This window comes from Musca autumnalis, unplaced genomic scaffold (genome assembly GCF_047663935.1).
Source record: "Musca autumnalis isolate F117 unplaced genomic scaffold, ASM4766393v1 scaffold_3, whole genome shotgun sequence".
In the NCBI taxonomy this organism is placed as follows: Eukaryota; Metazoa; Arthropoda; class Insecta; order Diptera; family Muscidae; genus Musca; species Musca autumnalis.
This window is the reverse complement of record NW_027411866.1, coordinates 56039438-56066313: the sequence shown is the minus strand read 5'-3', so window position 1 is coordinate 56066313 and position 26876 is coordinate 56039438. Positions and strand designations below refer to the sequence as shown.

The following is a 26876-nucleotide window of genomic DNA, read 5'->3' as shown; positions in this document are numbered from 1 at the left end:
CACACACAACATAAGATTTTTTGCCAGCCACCTAAATGAGGGATGTTTTTTTCTAAAATTAATTAATCTTTCTTTAAGAATGCAATAAAACTATGTAAATGTAATATTTTTGTTATGGAGTAGTTAAATTATATTAGTCTTTTGTTTGTATTTGGCGTATGTGTGCGTTTTCATCAAACTACCGATTAAGAGCCGGTGAATGATTTTTATCCGAATGATTGAACTGGACAGTGAACTATGAACTAGATTACTGACCTAGTTCAGTTTAAAGAGCTGAGCTATTGAACTAGATCTTTCAAATGAACTAGATTGTACAACTCTACTTTCTACTTCAACCATGCGTTCAACGCTTTTGTTCTGCTCAAGGAAGCCCAATGAATGTAACAATTATTTTTACATTGGCAACAGTGGCTTTGACATTTCTCCTTTGTATTCTAAAAATTGTTTGTGGTGAGGTGAATTTGTTTTTTGCATCAATTGCATTGCAAACCAAACCTGGCGGCTTTAACATTTATTCAGTTGTTATCGTCGGAATAATCAATAAAACAACTTAAAAGAGGTGTTGGTTGTTAGTGTAGCAATAATAATTTACTAAATTAATAAAACTAAAGTGTTCATTTTGTGTATTTAGAGGAAACAATCAGAATGTGAGTAAATCTATTGTTCACGATGGGAAACTAAGTTGAAACACCAAAAAACTGAATAAATAGAAAACTGTGTTAATCAATGAACATTGTTTGCTGAATTGCATCGTAATTATTTGTTGTTGTTGTTGTTACTGTTCTTTGACGTCGCTGAAATGCACATAAACAAATTTCTGGTGTGGTGAATAAGAAATCCGCCACAATTGACAAAATGATGTCCATTGTTTATATTAACCCTTCGTGGGCGATATTGTAGTTGTGATCAATATTAAACTTAAAAACTATTAATTTTGGATTCTGTTTTTATTTTTGACCAATGTAATTTTATCTTTTATCAGTTTTGATTTTTTGTTGGGCTTTTCTTGGTCAGATGAATTTTATGTCAATAAAACGAGTTTTATTTCATTTTTTGCTCGACGTTTCGCCGGCTTTTTCAAGAGCTTTTTTATTATTGAAATTTTTATTTACTTTTATAACTATTCATTCTTATTAATATTAAAAATTGGACTCCACGACACATAATTAATATAATAAAATAAATAATAAAAAAAAAATAAATAAATCACAGTAAATTAAAGCTAATTCACAGATGGCGTTACGTTATTGCAATGGAATGGATCTGTAGTTCGATTCTGAAACTATTTTTGCCTTAGTCTAATGCCACTCTGTGAAACTTGCACTAAAAACTTTCCCATTTATTGGCGTTCTTAGATCGAGTTCCCCACTACAGCAATTTCGGAACTCCTTTCCTTTACCGACCCACCGCAGAAAATTATGAAAAAATTACCACAGATAGTGCTTTTTATCCCGATTCCAACCATGCATTGCTTTTGTTGCGGAAATGTATACTTCCCGAGTTATGGGCCTCCAAAGATCCACAAAGGCCCTAACCTATAACTTTGGCAAAACATCGCAAAAAAGTACGATTCCAATGATGTATTGCTTTTGTTGCGGAAATGTATACTTCCCGAGATATGGGCTTCCAAATTCCACAATGGCCCTAGTCTACAATTTTGGCAAATTAGATATTTTTCTCTAAATAGCCGGCCTTCGGCCGGGATTTAAGACTTTCTCCTATGGACAGGTGCAAATCTCGGAAACGGGAACACAATTTTCTTTTAAATTAAATATTTTTCTCTACAGTCTCTCTTGTCCCATCTGGGATGTTAGTGGAACAATTAATTTTTCTCTAGATAGCCGGCCTTCGGCCGGGATTTATGACTTTCTCCTATGGACAGGTGCAAATCTCGGGAATGGGAACAAAATTTTCTTTTAAATTACATATTTTTCTCTAAATTAGCCGGCCATTTTATACTAGGGCCGTTGTGGAACTTTGGAGGCCTATATCTCGGGAAGTAGTCATTTCCGCAACAAAAGCTATACATGGTTGGAATCGGGATAAAAAGCACTATCTGTGGTATTTTTTTCATAATTTTCTACGGTGGTTTGCCAACATTTTATACTAGGGCCGTTGTGGAACTTTGGAGGCCCATTTCTCGGGAAGTATACATTTCCGCAACAAAAGCAATACATGGTTGGAATCGCGATAAAAAGCACTATCTGTGGTAATTTTTTCATAATTTTCTGAGATGGGTCGGTAAAGGAAAGATAAGCCGCAATTTCATAAAACTACTCCAGCATGGAACTCGATCTAAGAACGCATAATTTCATTAAAAATTTTCAATGAAATCTGTCTAGTGTGGACCAGTGTGGACCTGGACTATGAACGCATAATTTCATGAAATTTATTTAAAAAATCCGTATAAATTAAAACACAAAATGTTGAAGGAAAAGTTTAAATATAATTTAGTTAGTTGTTGCTATGGATAAGTTTTAATTACAGCTTTATTTTGATCTTTAACTTAACGAAAATATTCGGTAAAAATAAAATTACGAACAAATTTCGGAACAAGTCGAGCTTACGCACTACGGGAAAAAAATTTTCTTTAAACATGGAATCTAATCTAGGGAACGGGAACAACGTTTTCTTTTAAATTAAAATTTTTCACTAAGTAGCCGGCCCTTAACAAGGGAATTTTCGCAACTTCGGAGGCCCATATCTCGGAAAGTATGGACTTCCACAACAAATGTTGCACATATTTGTAATCAGGGTGGCGAGATCTTTATTTATTTCGTTTCATTTATTTCACATGTAATTTGAGGCGATGGGGCACATAAATGAAAAATTACAATATATGTATGTATGTACGCATTAAGCTAAACCTTAAACAGGAAAAACTACTCCATTTTTTATAAGTAAACATAAAAAATTCTTAAATTATTATTGTATTAAATAAAAATGTAATTAACCTATAAAAACAATAATTATTCTCCCACAAGGAAAAAATTTGCATAAGCAAGAAGCTAATACTACACCACATTAGGCATAACCACAAAATTTTTTTTATTTATTTTTTTATTTATTTATTAATCAACTTTACAATAATTCTAAGCCATCGGTCCAATTAAAATGAATTACATGTATGTATGTTATATGATCTACCTGTGAAACAAATTTCATCCCGATCCGATCTTAGTAAACTCGTATTATGCCTCGGTAGGACTTAACGAGAACTTAATTTTAGTTGCAAAGTCCCGGTCCACACTAGAGCGATTTAATTTAAATATTTTCATGAAATTATGTGTTTTTAGATCGAGTTGCTGTAGTGGGGAACTTAATATATGAACGCCTAATTTCATTATATCTCTAGTGTGGACCAGGACAAACTTACCGACAAAATTCGTAAATTAACGAAATTAAAAGCATTCTAATTTTACTTATTTTTATCGTTACAGAAGTCCACTACTGGTCATATTAAAAAATTAAGAAAATCTATTTGAAACAATATTTTTAAATGTTGTGCTTATTCGGAGAATAAATATGGTACTCTTACCACACATATTATTTTGTGCATCATTGCTTTAGGTGTCAGAGTCCTCCAGTTCGTATCACTTTTCACTAGATAAAAAACATACAATTTGGCCACTTATCATTTTAAGAAAATAAAGAAACAGGCCACAAATATAAAGGCCTCTTTACACTTGTTAAATCTTTCTGGTAAAAGAATAAAAACGGCCGATCCAAATTCGAACTAGGTTGCCATTTAGTATTTTCATATTCAAATGTAAGAATTGTATCAAATATCGAACCAAACCATTAAAATTATTGGCATGTACATACAATGTCGGTCATGTTATTAGCCCACACCTTATGGAAAAATAATTTCGGTCAGCTAATAGTTTTGTTTGTGTAAATTGAAACATTTTCGTATTAAAAATCCTTCCCTATGGTGTACTAAACTGATTTTATATTATATCTGAATAGTATCATCGGCAGCTTGAGTCAATTTGGATTCAGGAGTAATTGTAGCACGACATCACTCCTTCTTGGTTTGGCCGACAATATAAGGAATACAGTTAGTGCTGGAGGGTGTTGTGTTTTACTATCACTGGATTTGGAAAAGGCCATGACAAACTAAATCATGCCTTTGACAAACTAAATCATCCTCGACTTGTAAGTTAATTTTTTCTTGTTCAATAGTCAGTACGTTTTTTGTAAAAATAATGTTTCTCGTATGCTTCCAGTGAGTAGTGGTGTTCCTCAGGGGTCTGTTCTTGTCCCGCTGTTGTATGTATGTCAATGATTTGTTGAGTTATTAATTATTAATAGTGGGAATTGTATGTCGTTTGCTTTTGCTGATGATGTGCAAATTTTGTTTAAAGGAGAATATGTGTTTTTGGATGTTTTGCAATCGTCAATTGATTTTGATCTTAATATGTTGGTTACTTCCATGTCTTAAGATATTTAATTCCGCCCTAAAATGTTACAAGCGTAAGTTGTATGCTCATTTCATTTGTAAAGACATTACCATTGCATGGCTGATTCAATAAATTAATACTTAGTCTGTTTTCATATTTTTTATTCAATTGTCAGTTCCTGTTAATTTCGTAACTTTTTATTTTATTTTTATTCTTATGTTTTTTTTCTAATTTAATTTAATTTAATTTAATTTTATTCATAACAGTAACCTAGCCCAAAGCGCCATATTGTAAGTTATAAGCAAACTGAGAGTAGTTAATGTATAGAAGTTTTTGTAACCGCTTAAATTAAAATTAAATGAAATTAAATTAAAAAAATATGAAGACACTCAAATTTTAAGAGAATGTATGATTAGCACACCCTGATATTTTTTAAAAATTCTTTAAGTTGGCGAAATAATATAAGAAAATACTCGTTCTGGAACATCTTTATCAACATAAAACGCTATTTGTCATTCAAAATTACAAGTCTGAGTAACACCAAGTGCCTATTATTACATAACTGCCAACCAAGCACCAAATAAACACGTAATATATGGGTATCTATAGCAGTACAATCTGATTCTATCCAAAGAGGATTTTGAGGTTTCCTGAAGTTGGTTAAATTGTGTGAAAATTGGCAGATACTTCGAAATAAATGATTTTTAAAAATACGAAAAATTATGACAAAATTATTGATTTTTCGAAAGCTGTGCTAATTATGTGTCTAGGACAATTACATTTTTTGCTTTAGTCCATATTAACATTAGGCGATTTACCTTGTGGCAATTTTCAGTTTGTAGGTGAGAGGGCGTGTTGGGAGCAAAGGGTTACCAAATGCGTCACCCCTCTCTCCATCAAACTGACAATTGCCGCAAGTCCGTGTTTATACGTTCCAACTGGAACGGCAGTTTAGGCACGCAAATAATGTTTTTGTCAATTTTCTTATTCTTCTTCACACTCATTTTATCATTCAAAGGCAATACTAAGGCGACATTTCTTAGAAATTAAATTAAATTTAATTAAAAATTAAAAAATACATATGTATATATTTACTATTAATTTTTACTTATAATTTTTTGTTCAATTTATTTTTCATCAAAAAATTTTTAGTGCGTTGTTGTTTATTTGCCGGCGGAGAAAATAAAATGAAAGGAAATGCAGAAAAAACTGCGAATAATAAAGAAACAAAACAGAATTTGCGAGTAAGGGTTGTGTTATTCTTGAACGTCTAAACCCCGACCAAGGAAAATTGCCTAATGTAAATATGGACTTTACTTTATGATTTATTGAATATATTTTTGGACTAAAAATTCAAAATTTGGAGTTCATCGGCTGGACAAGCATAATTGATTGTTAATGGGCCGCCTAATTATTTTGCTGCATTTTGTGTGTCATCTTTTTTGTGCTATTTTTTCTGCTCTTTTTCAGAACCTGCAAGAGTCCAGTATTTTTGAAAATATGATAACTTTTTTCTTTTTAAATATGTCAAAAATTCAAAAATAGTAGATTCTTGCAGGATCTCAAACCGATTATGAATTCATTTATGTTGATTTATTGCATATAACCATGATAGAACAATATAAGGTAACAGCAATACCCAGCTGACCGTAATGTTATACTACGTTTACATTTACGAAATCCACTCGATTTTAACTGTCAATTCCTTCGCGTATACGTCAAATGAAAACTCATCTGAAATCCATTGGATTTCATTTGACATTTGAGCAATGAAATTGACAGTTGAAATCAAGTGGATTTAGTGAATGTAAAGTACTACTAGTGTCAAATTCCATACGACATTTTATATATTTATTTCTATGTTGGATGTATATTAGGGACATGTACTTTTTGAGGAAAAAATACAATTCAGAAAAAAACTATTTCCCATAAAGACTTCTTCATATCAATGATATGTAACTCCTCCAAGTCCGAACGGCGTGCCGCATAATATAATACCGCTTATAGAGGCGGTACAACGTTTGTTAATACATATGTGTTCAGAACAGCTTCGTTTTTCAAGCGACCCCAAACATTTTTCCAAGAATTCTACTTTGTCGGGAAATTATCCATTTAGTATAATGATATGGAAACATTTTCATTCACGTTTTTCAGAATATTCAATCAATTGTGAAAAATATTATTTTTTTAAATTTCAATAATTTGTAGACATTTCCTTATTTTGTTAACATATCGCACCTGTTCAACAAAAGGGTAGCAACTCAAAATTTTGAAATTTTCACTCTTCATCAAAAAACGATACATAATAATCAACTCCACCTGTTGTAAAAAAACTCCCATTGTTTTGTCTACTCTTTCGTCAAATATACCGATAAGTCAATTGTCATCTCTTCAGAATAACTACTCTGTTTCGACAAAAGAGACTTCATGTTGCGCCCACATGTTTCACGCATTTACATCGCGATTTTTTCAGCAAAAGAGTAGTATTTCGAATTTTTCCCTCTTTATGTTATCAATCGCCGCCCATTTTTTCAGTTAAAGGGGCACAAGTCGAAATAATTTCTTTACTAAAACAAACATTTGCTTCAACAAAATGGTATTAACTCGAAAAATGGTTAGAAATATGACCAAATACTTAATGAAATAAAAACAAATCCAGTGCTGTAGTGTAGTTAAAAATATATCTTTACGGTGGCATAGTTTTTTTGCGTATTATACCTTTAACATTAACATAAATCGTTTTTTGCCTCTACTGAAAAGTAGAAAATTTTGTGTTAATACCCTTTTGTTGACCTGGTGCGATATAATGTTAGCTTCGTTCCAGTACTTTTTTAATGATAAAAGTGTCAAAAGAGCAAAATGTACGGGAACGGAAAAATGACAGAAACGTCAAAAACTGGAACAAATGTCGGCGTATCAGCCAGTCAGAAGCCGGCAAACATGTTGCACATTTTTGCTCGCCTAAATTTGTCGTTTAAAAAGTTTTTAAAGAGAAAGCTATTTGGCGCCATTTTTGTTCAAAAAGAAGTGAACATGGAATAAATTGATTATACGAATAGCTGGCAGAAAAATCTGACATTTTTACCACAGGTAGATCTTCTACCACAGATATAAAGTTCTTCGGTGGGAAGTCCATACTTCCCGAAATATGAGCCTTTAAAGTTCTGGTAATTCCCTAGTGTATAACTTCGTCATTTTTGAACGGATAATGACAATAGGGTACCATTGTAAAGCTTGCGGAATACACCATCATATGCAATGTGCCTTCGGTCGGGGATTTAAGACTTTCTCTTATGGACAGGTGCAAATCTCGGGCACGGGAACAGCATTTTATTTTAAATTGTATTTTTTTTCCAAGTAGCCGGCTTTCGTTCAGGGTTTAAGACTTTCTTCTATGGACAGGAGCAAATCCCGGGCACGGGAACAAAATTTTTCTTTTAAATTGTATTTTTTCCAAGTAAAAAGAGAATTTTCGGAACTTCGGGAAGTATGGACTTCCCCCCGAAAAGCTTTATATTTTTGTAATCAGGACCAGAAGATCTACCCATGCTAAAAATTTCAGATTTTTCTGACCGCTGTTCGTATAATCAATTTATACCAAAAACCATGGTTTAATAAGAAAGGTTAGCCAAAGCTTTATGTCAATTTAAATTTTTTCATTCGAGTATGCTTAAAACTTCAAAACAATATAAACAAACTGTATATGTGTGTGTGGTGTTTGAATAATATGCCAAACAATTTTAAAAACAATCGAATTCAATGATTTTTAAAATTGTTTTTAGACCATTTGTATGGAAGAAATTGGTGAGATTTGCATTGAAACAATCAGTTTATCATATTCACAACTCGATTATGTGGAGAAAACTTAACTCTTCATTCATTTTTCGCGTTTTTTATAAAATGCTCAAAAAATGCATTGTAAACAAACCAACTTGTTGCTTTTATTTTGAAGTTTTAGGAATTTAAGAAAAACAAGTGTTCTATAGATTTTTTTCATTTAAATCTACCTCTTTTCTTATACCATGCCAAAAACTTTATAGTTCTGGAATGAAGCTATTACAAATAAAAACTAATTTCTACGTGGTTGTTGTTGAGTTGTAATTGTTACTTACCTTATTTGTTGGACCATTCATGTAAACAAAGCCAAAACACAGAAAATTAATATCGACGTTAATGGACGCCCTTCAAAGGGTTAAATTTACCAAATAATACATCGCTGTCATATTGCCAATACAACTGTGCATAGCAGTGGTGGTATGGTGGAATACCCGCACTCAAATTAATTTACTTGTGGTGAATTAGATACGTGAGAAAATAAAATGTCGACGCGAAAACTTTTCATTCATTAGTCAGGCGGAGTAGAGACATTCTTTGTTTGTTAAGAAAAAATTAAACAACTCCAACAATTCCAAATAAGAGGAATCGATATTCCAATCACACTTGAAGTGATTAATGTAGAAAAAGAGATTCAGCTAGCATCCAGAGTCAACCGAGAAGCAGAAGATTAGGAGGAGAGCAATCAAACAAAGAACAAAACAAAATGGACAATGACCAAGACCATTCGGGGGGATTTCGGATGAGACCTATGTCGCCACAAGAAATCAAACCGGATATTTCATTACTCAACGAAAACAATGCATCAAATTTTTCTCCAAAACCTGGCAGCCCAGGTCCTTTTGGGGCTATCGACCTGCAGGCAATGAATGCTGTAGCAGCTGCCAACAATCAAAACCAAATGTTGCAGACTACTCCGCCACAGCAACAGTTGCAACAACAATATCCTCCCAACCATCCACTTAGTGGGTCGAAACATTTGTGCTCCATATGTGGTGACAGGGCTAGTGGTAAACATTATGGTGTATACAGTTGTGAGGGATGTAAAGGCTTCTTCAAACGTACGGTGCGGAAAGACTTGACTTATGCCTGCCGTGAGGACAGAAATTGTATAATTGATAAGCGTCAGAGAAATCGTTGTCAGTATTGTCGCTATCAGAAATGTTTAAATTGTGGCATGAAACGCGAAGCAGTCCAAGAGGAGCGTCAACGTGGTACAAGAGCAGCAAATGCACGCGCCGGAGGTTTAGGTGGCATTAGTGGCAGTGGTATTGGAGGAGAAGATTTCAAACCGAGCAGCTCTTTGCGAGATCTCACCATTGAACGAATAATAGAAGCCGAACAGAAGGCTGAGACGATGAGCGGTGATAATGTACTGCCTTTCCTAAGAGTCGGCAACAATTCTATGGTCCAGGCTGATTATAAGGGCGCTGTGTCGCATCTATGTCAAATGGTAAACAAACAGCTCTTCCAAATGGTTGAGTATGCCAGGCGTACACCACATTTTACACATTTACAGCGAGAAGATCAAATTATGCTACTTAAGGCTGGTTGGAATGAGTTACTGATAGCCAATGTGGCCTGGTGTAGCATAGACTCTTTGGATGCGGAGTATGCCACGCCAGGAGGAGTTCACGATAGTTCATTTGGTCGTCGATCGCCTGTGCGCCAGCCACAACAACTCTTCCTAAATCAAAACTTCTCATATCACCGCAACAGTGCCATAAAGGCCAATGTGGTTTCCATATTCGATCGCATTCTATCTGAGCTAAGTATCAAAATGAAGCGCTTGAATATCGATCGCTCGGAACTGTCTTGCTTGAAGGCTATAATTCTGTTCAACCCTGACATTCGTGGTCTAAAGTGTCGCAAGGATGTTGAAGGCTGTCGCGAGAAGATATATGCCTGCTTGGACGAACACTGCCGTACAGAACATCCTGGGGATGATGGAAGGTTCGCTCAGTTGTTACTCCGATTACCCGCTTTGCGTTCCATAAGTCTAAAATGTCTGGATCACTTGTTCTTCTTCCGTTTAATTGGTGAACGACCACTTGATCAGTTGATAGCTGAACAATTAGATGCTCCAATGTGTTAAGAGTTCTTTATGCTATGCGTCGTCATGTGTGATGTATTCTAATTCTAAGCGAGAAAGAGTTTATTGCATAAGAATTGGTGTGATTGGTAAAACCATACCGAAGGCTAAGCCTCGTCGAAGACACCATCACTATTTGCAAGTATTCTCAGAATTCGAATATGTAGTAGCAATAGTTAAGATTTTATCACCTTCCTTGTTATATTTTCTTTTAGTAAAAAGAGCGATGATATATGTATATGAGTGTTTATATTCCCAATAACTCAATCTCAACCGATATGCTTAGAAAATCATCGGTCTCCATATGTGATTAAGGTTTATTTTATTTGCTGCATTATATTCAATTAACTGCATCGTAGAACTGTTGGACTTAACAAATTGAACGCTGCGCCCCAGCACTAATGCCACCTCGGTTGATAATTATCACCTATGTATGTCTTTTTATATATTTTTGGTTACTTATTAAATAACTTCCCTTAGTTCACAATAGCCTTGATTTTAGTTATATGTGTTTAAGTGCAGAGTTTATAGAATTTTCCTTTAATTTGTACGGATAAATTGGTTTATATGATAAGTCTATTACATGCTTATTTCTATGTATGTGACTGTAAATTAAGAATTTAAATAATGTTCTATTATTAACTATTGTATATTATTGACGGTTAAAAATAATTATAGTGAAAAACGTATATAGATACAAACGTAAACATATAAATATATAGAAATACACAATAATACGAAAAATAAATAAAAATATAGATATTTTATCCTGTTGAATCAAATATAAATATGTCTTTGCAATCAAATAGGGATCAACAAATTTTGAAATTAACATAACTAGACATCGGATTTTTTTCATGTTTTTTATTTCTTATCCGATTGGATTCAAATTTTGGGATCTATGCGTTTTAAGGGTAAATTTTTCGATTTATGGGGTCATACCAAAAACATGCAAAAAATATGCAAAAAGTTGTTGGCCGAAAATCGATATAAAAGTCGTCAAATTGTCTATTAAAGTTGGAAAAATCATCAAAAATTTTCAAAGTGCTCTAAATTAAGACTGTTGGCCAGTTAACGTGGATTTTTTATTAGATTATTATTGTACTGATACCTCTTTTTTTTTTTTTTTTTTTTTTTTTTTGCTGTTGACTCCTCTTATTCCACTAATTTAATTGAAATAAATAATATTCCTGATATTGAATTTTTAAGTATATCCATTGAACTTGGCAATTTTAAATTATTTATAACTTGTTCCTATATTCCTCCTTCTTCTCAACTTGACATATATAAAAAACATATATCCGCAATCAGTTCAATCGTTGCAAATATGAATGAAACCGATCGAATTTTGGTTCTGGGCGATTTTAATATGCCCTCTGTTAAATGGCTCTTATTACCAGATTCTGAAGCTCTAACACCACTAACATCCCGGGCGAATGCTAATCAAGATACATTCGAAATTGTTAGTCGATTTTGTGACCTCAATCTTCATCAAATAAACGATATACTGAATAGTTACGATAGAATCCTTGATTTAGCATTTGTAAATGTTACTCAATATTTTGAAATAATTAGAATTCCACCAATTTCTATTCCTGAAGATATTCATCATCCCTCATTATGTATAACCATGATCCATAATCATTCCTTTGGGGAAAATCAGTCCAAAGTGTTAAAAACTGTCCTTAATTATAAAAAACAGATTTTCGGAAACTCAATTCTCTTATTTCTTCTGTTAACTGGACATCGGTATGTCTTTGCAGCAGTGATATTGATCTTGATATTAAAATTAACAAATTCTATGAGATCATAAATAAATTTATGCTTGAATGTATTCCAACTATTAAAGTCACAAATTCTTATAAATTTCCATGGATTACTCCTGAGTTATCAACTATAAAAAATTCCAAAAATAAACTTTTTCGTAAATATAAAAAGTCAGGTTCTTCAATTGACTACGCCAATTATTCTGTAGCTAGGTCTAAGTATACGCTAGAATCTCGTAGATCATATAATGAGTACCTTAACAAGATTAAAGAAAATTTTAAGTCCAATCCTAAGTCCTTCTATGACTTTGTTAATTTAAAAAGAAAAACACCTTCTAAGCCCTCTTTATTGAAATTCAATAATCAAGAATTTACTAAAAACACAGATATTGCTGAATGTTTTGCAGAATTTTTTGCTACAACTTATTCAAGTGCATCTTGCCAAATTAGAGATACATATCCTTATAAATTATCTCAGATTGATGAAATTTACATGCCTTTCTTACAATACCAAGACGTTTCCAAAAGTCTGCGATGTTTAAAACCCATTAAAAGTCCAGGTCCCGATGGAATACCTAGTTTAATTCTGAAGCATTGTTCAGTTGCATTGTCAACCCCTTTTGTTGTATAAATTAGATTATATGGGCTTTAATACTAATTTAGTAAGATGGATATCTTCTTATTTACAAAATAGATCACAAACAGTTTTGTTTGATGGATGTGTCTCAAAATCGATTGACGTGCCATCGGGTGTTCCGCAAGGAAGTCACCTCGGACCGGTTCTCTTTCTTTTATTTATAAATGACTTGCCAAACTCAATAATGCATTCTAGATTGCTAATGTACGCTGATGATGTCAAGCTATTCATTACTCATAAATCGGAAAAGCAAGCTGATCTTCTCCAGAGTGATTTAAATAGCCTTTTTCAATGGTGTAAAATCAACTGTATGGACTTAAACTTAAAAAAATGTAAACATATGTGTTTTTCCAGATCTTCTTTAATAAGGCAATACAATATTAACGGTTCTCAATTATTAACTGTAGCATCATTTGTTGATCTTGGCCTTTTGATGGATCGACAATTAAAATTTAATAATCATGTAATTTCTATTGTTAATAAAGCGCATGGAGTTTTAGGATTTATAAAAAGATGGGCCAAAGAATTTTCAGATCCCTATATAACAAAACAACTATTTACGTCACTTGTAAGACCTATATTAGAATATGGTTCTGTTGTATGGGACCCTCAATACGCAATGTATTCTGATAAAATTGAATCAGTGCAGAAACAATTTTTGCTTTTTGCACTGAGAGGTTTACATTGGAATAGCGATTTTGTCTTGCCTTCATATACAAGCAGGTTAAAATTAATTCGATTACCTACATTAAAAAGTAGACGCACAATGTTAAACACTATGATGGTGCATAAAATGTTAATGGGTAATATTCCCTCGGATTTCTTAATATCATCTATTAGAATAAATGTTCCTTGTAGAACAATTAGAAACTATCAATCCTTATTTAGAGATTTCCACCGCACGAATTACTCTATGGGAGATCCTATTAACAAAATGTGTGTAGATTTTAATTCCATGTATTGTAATGTAGACTTTGGCATGAGCCTTGACCTTATAAAATCTAACATAATTTTATTTTTAAATGAATAGTATATAAAAATGTATTAGTAAGTAACTAACTAGCTGATGAAGTAAATTCTGTAGCTGGTTTTCAATTTCCCTCTCATACCCCATCATGATGCGGATCATGGTGTGTACGCGATCCCTACGTAAAAGGGAGGTTGCCCCCTCGGTCGGCAGGGGTGGGAAAGTGAGGCGTGGGAACGTTCGAAAAAAAAGGATGGTTTTATTTGGCGATGGTTAGAAAACTGTCAGAGAAGTAGGTACGAATGATTGTTGGTTCCATGTTTGAGTAGAAGGTTAAGCTTGGAGGAAAGCATGCTCCTGTTAATCTATATCGCTTTCGACTTAACATCGGGCAGCGACATAAAATATGCTCAATAGTCTCTGTTTCCTCCTCACTTCACAGAGCCTGCAATAATCCACGTCATCATCCTGCCATTTGCCGATAAAAGCTCGGATGTTGCAATGACCGGTAATGACCACCGTCAATACCCTGATTTCTGATTTGCTTAAATTTAAGACTGAAATTGTTCTGTTTGTTGATAGAGTCGGCCAAATGGCCCTTGATACGCTGCACCTTGATTCATTATGCCATAGTTCCTTGGCTCGTTCTTCAAAGAACGTCTCCACTCTCCGAAAAAGGTGACATATGGGTGGTTTGATTGAATCAGTGATTGCTAGACTTGTTGATTGGGATCCATGCCTTGCCAGTTCATCTGCCTTCTCGTTTCCCATAATGTCACAGTGTCCCGGTACCCAGCAGAGTCGGACAGCGTTTGTTAGGTTCACCAAAGCAGTTCTACACTTAGACCGGCCTGAGACTTGATTTTGGAGGATTTGATGGCTTTAAGAGCCGGTTGACTTTCAACGAAGATAGTCACCGCACAGTGCAAAATTTGGGAAGTTTAGTGGAACTTTAAGGGATTTTGAAAGTACATAAAATTAATTAAGTTTTTATTGAATTCGTTAGCTAAGTACTCCACTGCAAATGGTCCATACACAGTTTGGCGATTTACTCTGCGAAACGACTTCAAAATGCACTTAAGTTGCACATTTGTTTCATATTATTTTCTCAAAAATATATTATCGATTCATTAAATATAGATTTATGCCATGATTTATTTTTCTTAATACTTTACAGAACAATTATGATATTTTACTCTTTAATAAAATGCAAAAACTCCTTATTGTTTTCGTGCAATTTTAATCGGAAATAAGTGATTTTTTGAAGTTTTCAAATTATTTTTTTTATTTTCCGAAGACATTTCAAAAGTGGGTCCCGTACATTCACGTGTTAAGATATATATAATCTGAAAGATTAGGGTCTCCTCTGTTCGCAAAGCCATAAAACAGCTGCGGTAACGTGCGGTCTTCGGAGAAATTCAAGTTTTTTAAATGACTTCTGAAATTTCATTTAATTGCATTTTTCAAAGTGGAAGGTAAAAGCGGCAATGAACGCCATTGTTGACTGTGTTTTGAAGAAATGGACTCACTAATTCTAACAAATGATGATTCCTGTTAAAATAAAAATCATATCGCAATTTTTCATAGTTTTGACTTGTAAGTGTTGATGATTTATATAGTGCAAAATTTTTGGATGTTGCGGTGCAAATACCAATATAAAAATTGAAATGCCGTTTCAGCCTGAACATGATCTGAGAGACATTATTAATAAAATTAATGGTACAGACCTGCTAAACAGACCAATAAACATTATAGATATAAATGAAAACAAAAAATTATTGACATTTTACTCCTTAATGGATGTTAAGGTTGTGGGGATTCACCCAAAGTGGACCTATGTTGACAGATTTTATGCGAAGAGGATTTTTATTCGCTAACATCTTAAAATTTTCATTTGCATCAAAATCGGTTGCAATTTTTGTCTTCAACATTTAATATGAGGGAACCTGTCATAAGGGGGCTATACCAAAAACGCGCAGAGGTTTTTTATCTACGAAGAACATAAAATGCCAAAACACAACCAAATACATTGGAAAACGTGTCTGTAACATTTACAATTTGTCCCATCGACCGGTGTCGTTCAATGGGGACTATACCAAAACGCGAACAGATATTGACAATATTTTGTATAGATCTTATCCATCCACTGAAACCCCAATATACCAATTTGCAGCAATATCGGTTGACAAATGAACCAAATATGTAAAAATGGTCACCACCGATACATGGGGGCTATAGGAAGCCGCGGGTCTATGTGGCCCATATTTATCCACATACGACCCACAAATATAAGAAACATTTTTGGAAAATTTTAGTATCCTACGTCCTTTGCATTAAAAGTTATGAGTAAAGTTCCACTAAAGTGCTCATATTTCGCACTGTGCACCGGTTCAAAGATTTCTGCATCCAGACTTTTTATCAACTCTGCAGCCATTTTGATCGCGAAGATTTCGGCTTGGAAAACATTACAGTCGCTGTTCAACCTATATGAGTATTCGAGACAAAGCTTTTCGCAGTAGACGCCAGCTCCGTACCTTCTTCCATCTTGGAACCGTCTGTGTAGAAAGCCAGACCGTCCAGAGGAGGGTTACTACTGATCCAGTCATCTCTACTAGGGATAACGACCTCAATATCTTCAAATCTTTGGACTGGTGATAAGTAGTCGATAAGTAGTTCGCTGAATTGCTGTCACGCCAACGATTCAATACATGTAGCCTTAGGGCACTACGTGCTGCTTGACCTTTGATGCTGAGTCTCATGGGCAAGAGGTTCAACATCGCATTTAGAGCTGCTTGCGGTGTACTTCTAAAAGCTCCAGTTATCAGGATCGAGGCTGCCCTCTGCACCTTGTCTATGTTGCCGGAGTTCGATTTATGTCGAAGTGCGTGCCACCAGGCAAGGCAACCGTATGATAAGATGGGTCTCACAACAGTATTATACAGCCAGTGTATAATAGCTGGATTTAATCCCCAGCTTTTCCCAATCGAATTCTTACATGAATAGAGTGCAATAATACCTCTCTTCGTCCGTTCCTCGACGTTCCTCTTCCATCTCAATTGTGAATCCTGGATTGTACCTAGGTATTTGGCTTCAGGAGATAGATGTAATTGCACTCCATCCAATGTTGGTGGCACGAAGTCGCCGAGCTTACGCTTTCTGGTGAACAATACCAGTTCTGTTTTCGTTGGATTTACACCAAGGCCATTTGCGGTGGCCCAGCTTTGATAAGGCTCTTTGCATAAGCTCCGATATTGTGGACAAGAATTTGCCAGTTCCTTACTGCCCCAGTGAAAATGGTGGGCTTTGGCGTCCCATCCAAGGATTACGTTACAAACGCCCAGGTTTTCCTTTAGCAGCCTGTGTACCCCCTAAATTTGGTCGATCAGGGTCCTCATATGACATGTAGATTGAGGACAGGGGAGTGGTCTTCTCTCTGCCGTACTCCAGTCGCACCGTACACATGTCTCCGTTGCAATAATTAGATAGAAAGATTAGATTGAGGTTCTTCCTACCTACTACACAGGTCCTCACCTTGTCCCCCTCCACGATGCGAAGAGTCCAGAGACCTTATTTTTGGATATATAAGGTTCCTGGACTAGAACAATGTCCACCTCTGAGTTCGTGAGGGACAGGAGTAGTTCGGAGGCAGCTGCTTTACATTTCATAGACCTATGCCTAAAGAACGACTCAAAGAACACTCAATGGGCAACATGATACTAGTTTATGATTTCTCGATACATCCACTGCATTCACCTATAACACTGTGCTACAAAAGTTGACAAAATTTTTTGCAGGGGTTCTGATGCATGTATTCAGTTTTGTGGGAGTCTATGGAAGACGAAAATACCTTTGGTTTCTTTGGGTCACTTCATTTTCTGATTTTATAACGGTAAATGTAGTGAAAAACGGGGTTTCTTGAATTTTCAACTTAAAACGGACATGACCTCTTTTATCCACAACGGACTTTTACTTACTTACTTACTTTACTTAGTTGGCCCATTACAGAACATTTGTTCCATAGACCGAACTAAGAAAAGATCTCCATTCCTCTCTGTTTTTCGCTTGACTTTTTGGAATACCGCGCCTTTTCATTTCTTCATCCACTTGTATGCTCCATCGAAGCTTAGGACTTTTACAGCTTATTTTTTTTTTAAAGGTGAAAATCATGTCTTTCGAACAAGCTATAATTTTTAAAAATCGGGTAACAAATGGTTACGTTATAGTGATATTAGTAGGTGTGTTCGTTTACTCAATAATTTGTACAAGTCCAGTAACTTCTTGTAAACGACTAAGGTATTTTGCATTGTACTGTAGAGTAAACGAACAACATCCAGTAACAATTTGTACAAATTTTGAGTAAACGAACACACTGAGTGTAACAAAAACGCATTGAAAAACAGGAAAATGCTTTTCCTCGTGCTCTAGGCTGCGTAGAAGACACCAAACTGCGTAATTATTTACTTTTAACACGAAGGAAATTTACTAAATGGGGAAAACCAATGAAATCGGTTGAAAAATGCGTGAGTTATGCCATGTTTAGTGTTTTAACTTTTCCGTTTTTCCTTTATAAAAGATTGGTACCTTGTGCCTAATTATTAAGTAGACAAATTCAAATTCATTACTAGACATCAGATTTTTGCATGTTTTTTTATTTCTCATCCTATTGGACTCAAATTTTGGATCTAGGCGTTTTAAGGGCCATATCAAAAACATGCAAAAATATGCCAAAATATATGCACAATATGCAAAAAATATTCAAAATATGCAAAAAATATGCAGAATATGCAAAAAATATGCAAACAGATTTTGGCCAAAAATCGTCATTTAAAGTTGGAAAAACCATCAAAAAATACATAACAGTGTTTTAAAATAAGACTGTTGACCGTTTAACGTCGATTTTTTCAGCAGATTATTATGTTATTGAGACCATTTACGATAGTGTGGGGTAGGGTATAAAAATATGGTATCGTAATACCATTTTTTATTCTGCTCCAGAACCAGCAAGAAGCTACTATTTTTTACTACGATAACATGTTTTCCTTTATGTTATCGGAAAAAATAGTAAAAATTAGTAGATTCTTGAAGTACTGGAACAGACCATATGTAAAAATAGAATATTTGATAAAATATCAAACGTTCTATGTAAAATTCAATATTTTCTTTGTCATAATTTGTAGCATTGGGCTGGTTATTGTTCAAATGGAACAAATCGATGTCGGATTTTTTAAGGCGGCACCCGCATATAGTTTTTATTTTGGTCAGATTTTAAGACTGTCAAAGTTTGAGCACAATTGGAATATGTTAACACGTGCCACTGGGGCCTCGATGTTATGAACATCTCGATTTTTTTGGCTATTTAGCGACATTCTCTCTCTTTTTGTCCATATTAAGCATTAAATTAAAGGCCATTCTGTCCTTAACATTTCTTGCTGAACAACAAACTACGTAAGTATTACTGAATTCGAGATAAACATGACTATGTACGCCTTTGTGCGAAAATGGAGTCTATTAAAAAAACATCTTCCTTTTTATCAATTTTTAGAATGAAAACAAATGCCTTTTACATTTTGTTCTAATTTAAATTTATTCAAGAGTCAGACATCATGTGGTTTTGGAGCTATCTGGGTACAGCTGACTACTTGAAGAACGCTCTGCTATGTAGTTCGAAACTTTCAAGTTGTTTACCATCCTTTGCGCCTCATGGAAATTTGGAGTGATTGTTTAATCTCTTGAACAACAAGAATTATGCCAGACCTTTTTCTAGGAATTTCGGCAATTGCTCTATTGGAAGTTTGGATCGAATATTTCTGAAGAAATTGTAATCTTTGCTTTGTTAAGATTTTTGTCGCCTTTTGGCTCTTTACGGAGTTTTGCACCGTTGGATCAAACAATCCCAGGTCAGCAAGTTCAGGACCAACATACCACAGATTATTAATCATGTTGTTATATCCTCTTGCTGAAATTTGTGTGTCAATGTTTTCATATTTCAATACATTTTCAATGAGGTCTACATCTTGTTTGATGCTAAACGTATCGTAGAATCTGAGGAACCATCTGTCCCGAAAACAAGCGTGGCTTCAAGAAAATCATAACTAGGAGTTGTCATTGGTGCTTGACCCCTGTAAGGTGTATAGGAACGTTACTAGTATCATTTTGGCTACAGTAGAAGCTATCGGAGAGGATCCCTACAAATATAAGATCTCTAAAAGCTTTATCCGTGAACAGCGGAGAATAAACTGTGAAAAATACACGCAACAGCTTCAAAGAACGAGGCTATTTGCGTGCACTGGCATGTAAAACTATTACCAGATGTTCTCAAAACAGAGAAGAAAAAACGGGTTGCTGTTCTGGTATCACATGGAGGTAAAGAACAACTCCTAGGCGTTCCTGGCACTGACAGTAGCAGTGTACAAATGAATAATGGGGTCTCACCAGTTCGAGCAGATATTAGGTCGAGAGCTTCTGTACCACTGTACAAACTTGTTAGAAAAATTGTTGAGAGGGATTTTTGACTGCAAGTTTGGAAGCACATCCGGACATCAACCAGACATATTCAAGCGATTTCTATAATAATAGTCTGCGTTTGACAAATCCAAGTTCGAAGTAGGCGAGAGTGTTTTAAAACTACTGCCCAACCCACTTCCCAAGAATCAGAGGCCGTAGAAGCACCTTGCGTTTAAATCGTTCGAGACTGGACGCCCCCAGAATGTTTTTTCTATATTATTTATTTGGTATCCCACACGACAACAACTGAGTGTTATAAGTGAGAGTTTGGGTTATTGGTTTTACAAAACGTATAATGAACAAGATAATGTTTATATAGATATAATATAGGATATGTTTAAGTAAGAATTAATATTTGGTTTAAATTTGCATTGTTTGGTAATGCTCGCTTTTCGCCTTACATTCATTGTGTTCGATTTGCATACTCGTTAGAAAACGGCCTACTCCTTTTTTGTTGCAACAGTGATCTGTCATCTAGGAGTTTTCTAACGAGTGTTGTTTTTGCGCCTACGCGACCTTTCGGCATTATTATTGTCACTTCGTTTTCGATCGCCATCCGTAACACAGGTAATCTGTTCGCCTTGCTACTTTTCCCTTTATTTATAATTATTTATTATTTACTCAATAAAGCTACTGCTTTTTATCGAATCAGAAACTAAAACGTTTGTGTTTTTATTTCTATTTATTTTTCGAAACGCAATTTCGGCGCCTTTACAGGATATATTGGGTAAACTTTATCAATAGGTTGAAAAGAAATAGAGACAATAGATTGAGTTTAATACAAAAAATAGTGAAAACGATATTCAGAAATATTTTTAGGTCCAAAACAAGACCTAAACCGCATTTAAGACTTACTTAATACCCAAGGCATTCACAAACAAATATCAGATAAAGGAAATAATAAAATGATAAATCATATGTGGTACCTTAGTCCTGAACTTATTGGCCTGGCATTGTTTGATCTGATAGTGCAAAACACCGTAAAGATCCAAAAGACGAGAAAAATCTTAACAAAGCAAAGATAGAAATTTCTCCAGAAATATTCGATCCAAACTTACAAAAATCAACTGCCAAAATTCCTAGAAAAATGTTTGCCAGGCATAATTACAAGTGAAACTTAATTGTTGATTAAACTATAACTCCGAATTTCTTGAAAAAGATCCTGCAACTTGACCACAAAACATCAATTACCAGAACGGGTAAAGCATGGTAAACAACTTTAAAATTGTGAACGACATAGCAAGGAGTCGAGTTCATCGCCAAGTTGTCATCTGTACCCAGATAGCCAGATGGCTTCAAAACCACATTATGTCAGTCTCTTATGTAAATTTAAGCATGTATGAACAAAATGTAAGCGTTTGTCATTGAAGCCATACAATGAATGTACAAATGTCCATCTTTGTAAAAACAAAATTGCATTTGAAAAAGGAAATGTTTGATGGATATCGAAGCCATTCCATGGCCGATATGTCTGATGAGTCTCTACAAAAGGCGAAACATGTCACATAATGGTGGTTGTGTGAGAAATTAATTAAAATCAAAATAGATCTTCGCCCTAATAGGCAACATTTTCAAATAAAGTAAAATATATTCGTTTTCATTCCCAAAAATTAATAATAGCTTCGTTCCAGAACTTTTTTAATGGCAAAAATAGTAAAAGAGCGAACGATAAATTTTGCTCTCAGAACACATAATTTTTCAAAAAGTACAGGAACGGAAAATGTAGTAAGGTTAGTAATAAATATGTCAAGAATAAAAAATGACAATCATCATATAATATATGTATGTAGGTTTGTCTGTAATAAAGAATTGTGATTTTAAATTTATCTTTTATAAATCAAATGTTACGTACCAAAAGAAGTGAGAGAAACAACATCTGATGGAAGTCTTTTTTTGGTCATTTATACCGGGAGTGGACATGAAGGCGGATGTGAGTTTCAGGCACAGTTGTATCAAATTATATCAAAATATACTGGTCTGTATCAATAATTGTATCCGCGCCTGCAATCAGTTCCTATAAATCAACCAATCAATCAATTGCCCTTCACCATATAAATTATGGAGGCTTAAACAAAAATCTCAAAGAAAGTATGCGATTTTAATACTTAAATATAAATTTTGTATTCATAATATAAAAGCAACAATAAAAATCATGTTAATAAATCCCTTACAGATTTATTCTAATCTCATTAGTTACTGGATCACCATAATGACGTTTTGGAATTGAGTTTATTTATTTATCATATTAACGTTGCATTAATTTACTTCGTCACTATTAATACCAATAGGATCGACTACACTATCGCGTGTTAACATCGGCGAAACATACGATCCATGGGGGCCACGAAGTGCAGTGCTTGAAACTGGCAATTTGGATTGAATCTAACACCTGTGTGGTTCTTCTAGGTTCAGGTTCTTCGGCTGTTTAAGAACTAATTTAACTTTCGTCGAACTATGCCCCATTCGAACGGACGTACAGGCTGACTGGGATAGACCTATCCTTTCCATTTTGAGGTGTTAGTGGGAAGGATAACATTTGGCATATGGGAAGCATTGGGCTTTTTTATGCCAATCATTTGTTCCACCCAGCATATGCATGAATCTACAAACGTTGAAGGACTTGAGCAATATAAACCATGTTAATGTACAAAAGATGTGATTCCATTTGCAAGATTCCTGTAACAATGTGCGATGCCGGTGTACTGGAAGATAATTGCTGATGGTTTTTCACATAAAAACGTTGGTCCCAGTTGCCGCAGTTGAACTGTAAGATTGAAATTGTTTAATTACGGGCTTTCCTGAAATCTTTGAGTTCATTACCACGAATTTTTATTAAAAGATTTATGAATTATTTGCGAAATATCTTATTTTAATGTCGACTTAAAATTATTTTCTAATTTGTTTCAATGTTTTTTATTTTCGGTTCTCTCAAAAACTGTCAAATATTCCTGTTGACAAATTTCCTACTTTTTACACAGCCAAATTTGTGTAGTAGAAAATAGTAGAAGAGAATGCCATTTGGAGCCAATTTTGTTTTAAGAGAACAAAAAATTTTGGCAGTTTTTTAAGTACAGGAACGCATTTTATCAAAAAATTGTAAAACTAGTACTAAATAGTACTATTTTGCAGGTTCTGGAACACAACTAATATAGGAAGAAAAAAGTTTTTGTTTTTAAATAGACTCTATTTTTGACCTAAGACCTTTTTCGGGAGATTGGCTTTATTATCTCGAATTCAGTAACACTTACGTAATTTGTTGTTCAGCAAGAAATGTTAATAACAGAATGGCCTTTAATCAAATGCAAATTACGGGCAAATAGCTTTAAGCATTCCACATATATGGGTCGTCGAAGTCGCCAAATAGCAACAACATCTGGATTTTCATAACTTCGAGGCCCCAGTAGCACGTGTTAACATATTCCAATAGTGCTAAAACTTTGGCAATCTTAAAATCTAACAATACTAAAAGGTTTAGGCGGCTCCCCGGCTAAAAACTCCGAGATCGATTTGGTTCTTTGAGTTAAAACCAGCCCAATGCTACAAATTAAGACAAAGAAAATATTGAATTTTACATAAAACGTTTGATATTTTATTAAATTTTATATTTTTACATAGTTTAATAATAAAAAATGGTATTACCAAGGCCTACATAAGGTCGGCCAATAAGCCCAACTGTTTATTATGTTTGATGTCAAAAACATTATTGTGATTTAAAATACAAAGAAACTAAAATCACAATAATGTAAAATCTATCATGTTTGTTGTCAAATGTTGTTAACAGTACTCTGAATGGCCGACTTTCTGTAGGCCTTGGGTATTACGATACAATATTTTTATACCCTACACCACACTGTCGTAAATGGTCTCAATAACATAATAATCTGCTGAAAAAATCGACGTTAAACGGTCAACAGTCTTAGTATAGAACACTGCACTATAGGTAATTTGCCTAGTTTTTTAGTCAAAAAGTCGATTTTGCAACTTTTAATAATAATAATTTTTTAGTGGGCATTGGAAAAAGAACATGTCAAAATTTATTAATATGAATGACATTTTTCAAAACATAAATTATAAGGCCTACTTCAGTGCACTGTTATGTATTTTTTGATGGTTTTTCCAACTTAAATAACATTTTTACGACTTTTACGACGATTTTCGGCCAAAATCTGTTTGCATATTCTGCCAAACAAAACAAGTGGTCATAATTTTTCATCTTTTTTATGGAAAAATATTTTCAACAATAATTTTATTGGAATTATGTTTGATGTATATGTTGTGGTTGATGTATATGCCCGTGTGTATATGAGGTGATAAAGACCAAAGAAAACTTATGTGAAAAAATTGATCAGATGGAAAATAGAAACACCAACACATACATACATAAACAGAGCCATACATATGTACGTATAATTATAAATAACTTTAATACGTTCGAGTCCCTTGGTTCTTGATAGCAGAAGAAACGGGAAAACGTTCCATGTACAAACATATATTTTCGGGTTCCATAGACGTAAGCAAGTTTTTTTATGTTGGACATTATTTTATGTTAGTTTTGTCGTTTTCTATCAGTGAAATATTTATTAACATTTTTAGAAGCAATATTTATTTAATATTTATAAATAATAATAACAAAAAATTCTTGGTTATGGAAATTTGTGTATATAGACGTGCATATGGGTCGGTCTCTGTACTTGCTAAACATTACTGTAAAAATTTCCCCAGTAAACTGTAGCAAGTTTTCTTTTACACAACTGTCAACATTTGAGTAAAAAAAAACAACAACATTACAAACATACTCAGGAAATGTCATCTACACTAAGCTGAGGGATATTTCTTCCATCGTTGAAAATGTGATGTTGTCTCGCCTGGGAATCGAACATGGACATTCAGTGTGCAAGGCGGTTGAATTACCATTGCACCGAGCTGGCATCTACCTACCTTACCTTATATACCTTGCCTTTTAAAGTCATTTACAATCTAAAATAGTTGGACTTTTTGCTGTAAATCTGAATTTGTTGATTTGTAATTTGAGAACTACAAGTAAAACTCGAATTGTTGGATTTATATTTTAAATTGATACAGTATTACGTGTACTACACACTTTGAATTCGAATTTTCATAAATTGAAAATTAATTGATAAATTTAATTGATATTCTAACTTAATTTAAATGTATACCAGTAAGGAAGGTTCAAAGTTGGGCGTTACCGACTATATGTTATCCACCTACTCCAAATTTCAGCACATTTTCCAAATTTCATCAAAATGTCTGTCCAATTTTGTGTTTGTTGTGTCATTATACAGATTTAGAGTGTTTGGTGCATCAAATAGGCCGAGAATAAATATGAGAGCTATATCCAAATCTAAACCGATTCTGATCAAAAACAATAGCGTTCGTCCTTTGGATAACTCAGAAAGTGATTCTATGTATATCCCTAGAAGGAACTATGAGTTTCCTTAAACATGTTACATACAAATGCACAAAGCCAAACCCTTTACCACAGTGTTGAGTAGGCTATAACAAGAAAAAAGTAGTATCAATCGGCTTTGCCGATTATATCAGGAAGAAAGAACTTGTCCACGAAAAACATAATCTATATATAAAGTAGAAAAATGTTTGTATGTTTGAAATTTATGGACTCAAAAACCGCTGAACCGATTTTGCTGAAATTTGCAGGATATATTCAGCCTTATTACAGTTGGCGTAGTCGTATCAAAAATTGCAAGTTGACGTGTCGAAACGACTGATTGGTATTATGAATATATTCGTCCTTAAAAGCTAAATATAACATTTTAAAGAATTCTTTTGGTAAAAAAAATAATAGAATTGTTAGTAGATCATGTTTAAAATTTTAATACATAAGAAAAACCAACCCTACAGTTTTTACAATCAAAATAATTGTTTGGCGTAGACGTTTTTGTAGTCATTGACGTAGTCGTTGTCGTAGGGTTATTTTATGGTATCACGAAAAATTTACGACAAAGAAAATATTTTTCTCATACAAAATTAAAAAAATTTATATTTTTTAATTGGAAAATAATTCGTTCGAAATCATCTTTTGAACAAGAACTAAGAAATTTGCATTGCTTGAATCGTTATACGAGGATTCTAACAGATTTTCAATAGAAAGTTTGTCATCAGATAAAAATACGAAATTTGTCATACGAAAATGAATAAAAGAAGTAAAACCGTTATTTATTTTAGTTATTTTCCAAAATATTTCATTAATCATAGCCAAAAAATTCTTTTGAAATTGATTTGTTTTTCTGTTTATATATGCAGTCGTTAACAAAATCGGTCACGACTCTTTCGTCGTATTTCAACGACGATTTGTCGTATCAAAAAAAAAAAATGTTATTTATAACCCAAGAAATCCGTCCATGGAATGATGAATGTGTTTCTTTCGATATTTTATGGATCTATGATGCTATAAAATAAAAAAAATGTTAGTAGTATATAATTTTTCATCATATAAAAATGTAAACTACGACTACGCCTACGACGTTTGAACGCATACGCATCGCCTGAAAGTAACATAGGCTATAAAAAGTTTTGAAATTCCGCTCTGATCCGGAGATATAGCATCAGAATCGGAGGTACCTCCAAAAAATGTAAACTTTGTATGCAAATATCTATAGAACGGTTACAGATAGTCTCCAAATTCGGCAAGTGT

General features: G+C 34.0%; 2 protein-coding genes across 7 annotated transcripts in view; both read left to right on the top strand.

The window, feature by feature from the left end:
* Window positions 1-414: 414 nt before the first annotated feature.
* Window positions 415-26876, top strand: part of Actn (alpha actinin) — a 106506-nt gene continuing 80044 nt past the window's right edge. For 5 of the 6 annotated variants that reach the window (XM_073978585.1, XM_073978579.1, XM_073978587.1 and 2 more), the window contains exon 1: window positions 435-647. The gene's annotated coding sequence lies outside the window, so the exon portion shown is untranslated. Of the gene's footprint in view, window positions 648-26876 lie in introns of all 6 variants that reach the window. The other variant, XM_073978590.1, reaches the window with a different exon arrangement.
* Window positions 8575-11111, top strand: usp (retinoid X receptor ultraspiracle). The gene has a single exon (XM_073978591.1). The coding sequence runs from the start codon at window positions 8944-8946 to the stop codon at window positions 10330-10332; it is 1389 nt and encodes a 462-aa protein (XP_073834692.1). The 5' UTR covers window positions 8575-8943; the 3' UTR covers window positions 10333-11111.